The sequence below is a fragment of the Elephantulus edwardii genome, unplaced genomic scaffold, assembly GCF_000299155.1.
Source record: "Elephantulus edwardii isolate Elephantulus edwardi_28Jun2011 unplaced genomic scaffold, EleEdw1.0 scaffold00181, whole genome shotgun sequence".
NCBI classification, from domain to species: Eukaryota; Metazoa; Chordata; class Mammalia; order Macroscelidea; family Macroscelididae; genus Elephantulus; species Elephantulus edwardii.
In genome coordinates this window covers 3,367,816-3,376,903 of record NW_006399931.1, presented here as the reverse complement: position 1 = coordinate 3,376,903, position 9,088 = coordinate 3,367,816, and the positions used below count along the sequence as shown (strand labels likewise).

General features: G+C 37.1%; 1 protein-coding gene across 2 annotated transcripts in view; it reads right to left on the bottom strand.

Moving 5' to 3' along the window:
• Positions 1 to 742: 742 nt before the first annotated feature.
• GRM8 (glutamate receptor, metabotropic 8) overlaps positions 743 to 9,088 on the bottom strand; it is a 1,137,490-nt gene continuing 1,129,144 nt past the window's right edge. For both annotated transcript variants that reach the window (XM_006896079.1, XM_006896080.1), the window contains one exon: positions 743 to 1,326. Coding sequence is in view for 1 of the 2 variants with exons in the window: in XM_006896080.1 (XP_006896142.1) it covers positions 1,277 to 1,326 (50 nt within the window). In the remaining variant the exon portion in view is untranslated. The remainder of the gene's footprint in view (positions 1,327 to 9,088) is intronic.

The following is a 9,088-nucleotide window of genomic DNA, read 5'->3' as shown; positions in this document are numbered from 1 at the left end:
ATGTCTGGGATTGTATGAAATAGGGGAGTCTTGGTCAAAAACGGTCACAGATGTAAAAGCCGTTAACAGCCCATTTTATTCGTCCAACAAGCTTTATTAGCATGACGTGGGTTCCCTGTCTTCTCTCTCTTTAATGACATTGTTCTATGATCCAATGAATGTTTTCATTTGCAAAATAAGATAGCAGTGACTTGTAATCTGAACTGCGATTTCTTTTGTAATTCCTGTGGAATAAATATGCTAATTCCAGGCTTTGAAGAAGGTCCTGAGTGAGTAGCCCATTACTTTTCTGATTTCTGTAGTTAGTAGGCCCAGGTATGAAGAGGTTAATTAATACTACTTAGAATGTTTCACTCTGTAAAAGCTTCGAGTTAGAAACACAATGAGAAATATCGCAGTGGCACCTTGACGTGCTTGTAGACAGTAAGGAACTCACAACATTCTTGAAAGTAATGTTTAAATCATCAGTTATTAATTGTAATAGCTGAAGTAATTTACTTCAAGCTAGCATTTGAGTGTTTATAAAAGAACCAATTTACTATGAAATGCTACCACAAAAATCTTCACAATGTTTTTACACAAATAATGCCTTCTCATTGAGAAAATTCTCTTTTATCCATAACCAAATACATAAAAATGCAGTTTTTGAGGAAGTGAGCTCCAGAATGGTAGGAAAAGTGTTGGAGGTGGGTGGAGGGGGCTTGTTTTCTGCTGGCTTTAAAACTGGAACGAAACATCTCTCAACATTTGCAAAACATTCCTTTATTATTAGAAATAAATTATTTGTATAAAAAATTGCATGCGTCAACCATGGCATTTATTTTTCAGCACAACCCAGGGCTTCAATCCGGTCAGCCAGTACAAGAAACAGACTCATCGTCTTTACAAGTTGAACAAGTGGGACAGGAAGGGGAGTTCTCACAGTCACAGAAAAATACTTACAAGAATAACATCAGACATGGTTTGTTTCAACAGCATTTTTTTTCACAAGCTAACATTAGGTTTCCTTTTTTTATTTTTTTATTTTTATTTTTTTTTTACTTCTCATGAGTAAGCGATACTTTAGCTTTACACTCATAGATTGTATGTTGTAAAACAGGTTTCCTCAATCCCCGTTATTGAGACTTTTGGCTCGTGGCTAATTTTTTGTTCCTTAAGAGACTGACTATAGGTTCGATTGATTGTAGTCTACAGAGATGTCCAGGAGTGAGTTTTTTGGCGATTCATTGTTGAAGATCACATAGTGTATTTCTTCAGATTGCATCATTTCCCTGTTTCAGATTGAATGATTGCTGTAGCTGATATATGTTGTCTTGGTAGAAGAAGCTGTTAAGATAAATTAACAGGATTATTTTCTTAACATGACTTTAAAATTCAGACTGTACTTCTGATGCATAGCATTTTAACTCATTAGTCTTTTAATTGTGTTGCAGGCTTCCAAAGGACTAAGCAAGAAAAATTCAGCTTTTAATCAATATAACCATAAATTATATATATATTTATATATGTATATAATTATATGTATACATATATACACATACATACATATATATGTATGCATATGTATATATATTATATGTATGTAACTATGTGTGTATATATATATACATGTATATGTATAAGTATACACACACACACACACACACATATACACTTTTGAATAGTTATGCACATGTGTGTGGCTTCCAAAGGATACAAATAAGATGCTTAGAAAGTAAATATTCAAAGATAAAAAAAGAATATTTATTTGTCCTGATACCAACAAACTGCAAAACACCAGTTATATTTTGGAAGCAGGAGTGGCATCTACATCATAAACAACATACCTCTGTAAACTCTATGAACTTTGAGAAATGATGATAGTTCTAGAAAAGCTTCAGGTCTTTTGTTCATAGGGCTGTTAAGAGTCGTACGCAATGGCAATCAACAACAACAACATAAAAATATTAGATAGCTATGAACTGGCTATTTCACAACAGCATCATCACCAACAATATGAATATCAAAACATTTTACATCAAATATACAATCACATTTAAATTTCCAGAAAACAGAAGCTTAACTAATTCTTGGATTTTTTTTAAGATGTGAGGAAATAAGTATCTGTTCTAAAAATGTAATTTCTCATTTCTTCAGTGGTAATTCTAGAATGAATAATTATAAGAATGAATAATCTAGTGGAATTCTAGTATGAATGGTAATAATAATAATAATACAAAAGCTTGTATACATTTTATTACATTAACACAAGATGACATGGAACTTCATGAAAATTCATTTTCTTCTGGTACCCTGGATAAGGCTTGCTGTTGTAAAGAGTTGGTAATGTGGCTCATTCCATTTCTATATTTATAGTGGAAACTGAGCAGAGAAGTTCTTAGCATATACCAGCAGCTGACCAAGTTCACAATCTTTCCTGTCAATGTAGAGATCTGAGAATTCATCTTAGAGATGATTTGCTACTTCTCATCTCAATAAACATCACGACTCTCAGGCCAACAGTAGGAAGCAGATATGGTTATCTACGTCACTCACATTTCTTTTGGGTTTTCACTGAAGAACTCAATGAAAACAAGGGGACTTTAGACCTGGTTTTACATTCCATCTGTTCCCTTAAAAATGTCATTGGATATTGGCTTCGAGACTGGTAAAAATGTACACTAATGCTTTTGTGACAACAGGACCAAAAGAGTAGATTTGTAAGAGAACAGGAACCCAACTTTCCTACTCCCTCCTCCCAGAAACAAATGTCTGTTACATTTGGCTTGATATAGAGTAAAATAAATGCAAATTAAAAATCATTATACAAAAATTATGTATTTTACTCCATATCAAGCCAAATGTATATCATTTCTTTTCCTTTGTTGAACTGTAGTCTCAATTCTGAATTGAATTAATACATACTACTTTTGGTAGTATTGCCATTTTCACAACATTGAGTCTTCCTATCCATGAGCAAGGGATATTCTTCCACTTTTCAAGATCTCTTTTTGTTTCTTTTAGTAATGTTTTATAATTTTCTTGGAAAAGGTCCTTTGTACTTCTGGTTAAATTTATTCCCAAGTATTTAATCTTGTGATTAGCTATTGTGAAATTTATATCATGCTTTCCTCTACCTCTAAATTCCCTCAAAGGAAATACAATCTGTCCTTCAGGACACCTTCAAACAATGTTTTTTGAGAAATGAGATGGTGAAAAATTGTCAAAAAATTACAGAAACTAAATGAAAGGACTGTTCAATTTTCTACTGTGTTCACTATTTTCTACAGTAGGAAACAATTTAGGAAATATCACTCACATTTATAGACAGAAAGGAAAAAACCTATAGGTGGAGTATAGGAATAAAAAAAGACTTTGAGGAAGAAGCTAACTAGTTAGAAGATGTTCACTGTAGATAATAATTTCAGTTTGGAACATCTATAGATTTTAAAATATTCAAACAACACGTTTTCAGCTTTTAGAAATGATCTTCAGGGGAAGCAAAACGAATGTATTAATTCAATTCAGAATTGAGACTACAGTTCAACAAAGGAAAAATGTCATTTTTTTGTTGATTAGAAAATGAGTTCTAGGTTCTAGAAACCTATGATATAGAAATAATGACAAAGGACAAGCTTTGTGAATGGCAGGTGCCTCACAAATATTAGTATCTTTATCTTAAAAGTATTACAGAGTCAAAATAGATCAGAGATTGCCTGACGAGCTATCAGGGAGGGGTTTTGTTCAAGAAATGAATATGCTAATATGAAAATCCGTTTTTTAGTACAACAACGATGGATTTCCTCATATGTACCACACTGTGTTCCTAAGCCAGAGAAAGCAAATCCACCTCCAACAGCAGCTGTCTCATGAATTATTCATGAGCATAGCTTAAGGAATACCATGCATAGCACTTGTTAATTAGGTACACTTGATAAAACCCATACATCCCAACCCTAACTCTTCTCTCACCCTGTTATAAAACAACAGTTGGCCTTTTGGGGTTAAAATGTAGCATTCTGCAAATTCAGCAATTAACACAGACGTCTTGGTTTCCCATCCACTTTCACATTGCACGTATTTCATGGGCTTTTAATGTATTTTGTGTGGGTTTTGCACTTTAAAACTTCGAACATGTGGCCAGATTATCTAGCATTACCAAGTGACCTTTGTGATGAAATGTGTAATTATGATGGGCGTGTAAAAATTCATGCCAGAAAAGAAAGTCCTTGCATGAATATAATAAATATCTAGATAATTGCAGCAAAAACAACAACACAGAAACCCATAAACTAACCACATCTTCCACATATATGACAGAGGAGAATGAGGACAAAGATGGAGGCTAAAACTAGAGTCTTTAACTTCACTATACCTCTTTTCAGTTGCAGAGGGTCATCAAAAAAGAGGGTCCTCCGTGAGATAGCATGATACAGTGGTGGCAGTAGTGAGTTCTACATAGCGGGCTATGCGGATAGCAAAGGATTGGGCCCTCTGTTGTACACAGGGTCAGGTTGAGTTCGAAACCACTTGAAGATACCTAACAACAATAACTCTTTTCTGTTAACCACAGAGTTGTTGTTGTTATGTGCCATCAAGTCGCTTGGGACCCATAGCGACCCTATGTACAAGAGCCCTAAATGCCGTTCTATCCTGTGCCAACATAGCCATCCCAAAAGCACGTATTCCCACAACTCTAGTAACAGAATCAATTCATCTCATTGAAGGTCTTCCTCTCCTTGGCCGCCCCTCCACTCTGCCAAACATAATGTCCCTCTCCAAGGACCAGTCCCTCCTTGCAACATGCCCAAAGTATGTCAGATAAAGCTTCAGAATCCTTGACTCCAAGGAACATTCTGGGTTCACCTTCTCCAGGACAAACCTGTTTGTTCTCCTAGCACTCCATGGTATATTCAACACTCTTCTCCAGCACAGAATAAGCTACATTTTTATGGCAGCAATGGTATCTTTATCCTAATTTGGAAGTAGATACATTTTTTTAATATTGTTGTTTGTTTTTTTAAATTTTTTTTATTTTTAATTTTTTGTGTGTGTGTACCATCAGATCGGATCTGACTGGTACAGGAGGAGATTGCCCCGCTTTCTCCAGAAAAGCATCTGGTGGATTCAAACCGCATACCTTTGGGATTGCAGTGCAGCTTCTTGCCACTAGGCTACCAGAGCTCCCTCGAAGTATATACGCTTTTATACATGAGATTTCCATTTCACTCTAGTAGAGAGTGATCTTTCAAAAATCTGATAGAAAGTAAGGGAATATAGCAATATGGATACTGCTGCATCAGATGAACTCATTCTGGACTTCCTGAGAATGGGCTGCACCCATTCTGAGATGAGCTTCTTTAAGACAGATTATGCATTTTAGACAAACAGTCATGTCTTGTAGGAGGTGCAGCCAGAGAGCTCTGTAGAGGCAAAGATGATGAAGCTTCATCTCACATACTTTGGACATGTTGCTTGTTGTTAGGTGCTATCAAGTCAAGTAAGACTTATAGTGAACCTTATGAACAAAAGATATGAACCTTGTTCTACCCTGCATCATACTCACACATCCTGAGACCCAAGAGTCCATCGCAGCAGTCACCAGGTCAATCCACCTGGCTGAGGGTCTTCCTCTCCTTTGCCAACCATCCACACTTTCTAGCATCATGTCCTTCTCCAAGAAATAGCCCCCCCAGCAACATGTATGAGGCAAAGCCTCATCATTTTTGCCTCCACAGAGCACTCTGACTGCACCCTCTCCAAGACATATTTATTTGTTCCATCCATGGGATGTTCAGTGCTCTTCTCCAATATCACAGCTCAAAGGCTCAGTTCTTTTTCTGTCATCCTTATTCATTGTCCAGCTTTCAGATGTATAGTAAGTAATCAGAAGGACTATGGCCTGAATCAGACGTACTTTAGTCTTCAAACTGACATCACTACTTCTGAATAATTTGGAAAGGTCCCTAACTGCAGATTTTCCCCAGTGCAATATGTTTCCTTATTTCCTGACTGCTGGTACCAAGAGTGTTAATTGTAGATCCAAGGTGGTAGCAGCAAGGTGGTAGAAATGTGCATGAAAATGTAATACCCTGTCTCTGGTGAATGTACGAACTTTCATCACTTTATCTAGACTCATCTATACAAATCTTAACTACTAAAGTGAAAGAGAAACATAGTCCATTCCCTAAAGAACAATTTAACCTTCTTATAGATAGTAATTTGGATTGAGGCTCAATGTCAAGAAGACAAAGATTCTCACCACTGGACCAATTGGCAGCATCAGGATGGATGGTGAAGAGATTGAGATTGTTCACAGCTTTAGTTTGCTTGGCTCTGTAGTCAACAGACTTGGCACCAGCATCCAGGAAATTAAAAGGGTCATTGCCATGGGAAAGTCTACTGTTAGGGACCTCTCCAAAGTACTGAAGAGCAATGGTGTCTCTCTGGAGACTAAGGTGCGTCTGATACAGGCTATGGTCTTCGCAATCACTTGTTATGCATCAGAGAGTTGGACAATGACCAAGGAGGCTAGAAGGAGAATTGATGCCTTTGAGCTGTGGTGCTGAAGAGTATTGAGAATACCATGGAGTGCGAGGAAAACAAACAGATTTGTCCTGGAAAGGGTTAAACCGGGTGGCTCCTTGGAGGCAAGGATTCTGAGGCTCCGTCTAACATACTTTGGGCATGATGTGAGGAGAGACCGGTCCTTGGAGAGGGACATCATGCTTGGAAGGGTGGAGGGACAGCGCAGGAGAGGAAGGCACTCTATGAGGTGGAGTTTAGGGCTGTTGTACACAGGGTCGCTATGAGTTGCAAGTGACTCGATGGCACATAACAACAACAAACAACATAGATAGTAATTTACTTTATCTTTTCAACATTTGCTTCACCTTCCAAAGGAGAGCATCTAACTGTTGACAGTTTCAATCTCCTCTCCATCCATCATGACACTGCTCATCCATCCAGTGGTAAGAATCTTGGCATGTTGCTAGGAGAGGTTATTTCTTGGAGAGGGACATCATGATTGGGAAGGTGGATGGACAGTAAAGCTGGAGAAGACCCTCAAGCAGGTGGGTTGACACAGTGACTGCAGCAATGGGCTTTAGTGTGTCAGAGACTGCTAGGATAGGGTAAGGTTCAGATCTGTTGTTCTTAGGGTCACTATGTGTTGTACTTGACTCAAGGAGACCTAACAAGACAGATTAAGTAGTACTAGTTATAGGCAGTCTATTAGCAAGCTTTTGTATCTTTTGGCAAGTTTTTGTGATAATTATCCTTACAAGGGACAACATACATTATAAGAAGAAAAAGACTGTGTTTAAGTTGCTAATTTTGTGAATGACTTTAGAGTCCGTGATTTCAGAAGACTGAACTGTTATAACCAGAGGTAGTGAATGTATAATAAAGACAACAATGTGCTTACGCTAACATGAGTTCATGATACCTGGGTTAGTTCCTCAATTAGACTCTATTGAACATGAAGTTTTCTTTCAAAGTTGTACAGATATGCCCTTTCATTGTACAATGACTGTATGAACAAAGTTTAGCAAAGGTGATTTGCAGGAAGGTGGTGGATATATGCATGAAAATTTAATACCGTGTCTCTCCTGAATATATGAACTTTCATCACTTTATCTAGACTAATCCATACAAACCTAAACTACTGCAGTGAAAGAGAAACATAGTCCATTCTCCAAAGTACAATTTAACCTTCTTACAAGTAGTAATTTATTTTATCTTGCTTTATCTTTTCAACATTTCCTTCACCTTCCAAAGGTGAGCATCTAACTCTGCTACAATATTATTGACTTGCCCTCCATTCAGACCTCACATTTGGTAAGCTTTCACTCTTCCACGGGAAATAAGGAAATGCATTCATGCTATATAATTTCCATTTCAACAACAACATACTACAATGGCACAAATATAGAGAAGTAGGTGAGACATACTGCAAGAATATTAGCCCTTGTTAAGAAGGACGCTTTTCCTCTTTGGGGAATATATTTTGTTTTTAGAGGAAGAGAAAAGATGATGGTCTCATTTCTCTCACTACTTTCAACAATTGAGTCTGGCATTGCTTTTCTGGTATATTTGGGGATTAGTTGGGGTTTTGTAAATTATTTTTCCACTATATTATATAAACTTTTCTGAAATGCTGCTAAAAGGCAGGAATAATAACTGATAGTGAGTTCTACTAAAAAATGTCAGTGTTCACACTGTATCATTGGTCAATGGCAGTTTATTAGCATCCTACAATGGGTCTTGATTTCCTACACTGATGCTTTTAAGAGAGAAAAGCAGACAGAAATTCTGTATTTTCTGCCCCCAAATCACAAGCATTCTCCTCTGAAGCCTTTGATAGTTGTTATCAGACTCCTTTTGCTAAGAGCCCAAATTGGCCCATTATTAGTAAACTGCTCACCTACAATCAGAGATGATTGTAACTATTTGTTACCAAAACCAACCCTTATCACCCATTCTCTTGCAGCTGCTCAAGGTTTTATGTTTCTGGAAAGGAGAGTATGTACAGCGAGTTTGCTGAATTTTCATAACACTGCTTTCAATACAAGTGATTGATTGCATTTTTATTAGCAATCCAGAGGTACTCATCCAAGAGGGTTCAGTCAAAGACTCCAAAAAGTCTGAAAGCAACTGAAATCAGTAAGTTTAACTAATCCAGACTTGCCACAGAAGCATAATTATGGTCATGAAGATAAGATTAGACCATATTTATTTGGAAATGGACTCTTGACGCAATACAAGCTTTGTGAATCGGTGAAGAATGTGAGTTGTTATACCAAATAAGTTTGATAAAATCAATACTTAGTCTTTGCCTATATTTAGGGTCAAAAATAGGGAGCTCTGGTCATGGAGAAAGTTGTGCTCAACCCCAGGGCTGTTGGCTCTAATTCTTTAGCTGTTCCATGGGAGAAAAACAGGCAATCTCCTGTGTGATTTCCTGCATCTGGAAACCCAATGAAGGGTCAGCTATGAGTTAGTGCTGACTTGATGGTACACAGCAACAGCGCCAGAAATACAAAAATGAGGAATGCAGTCTGTTCTGACTCAATGGCATGGACAACGTAATAAGATTATATTATGTACA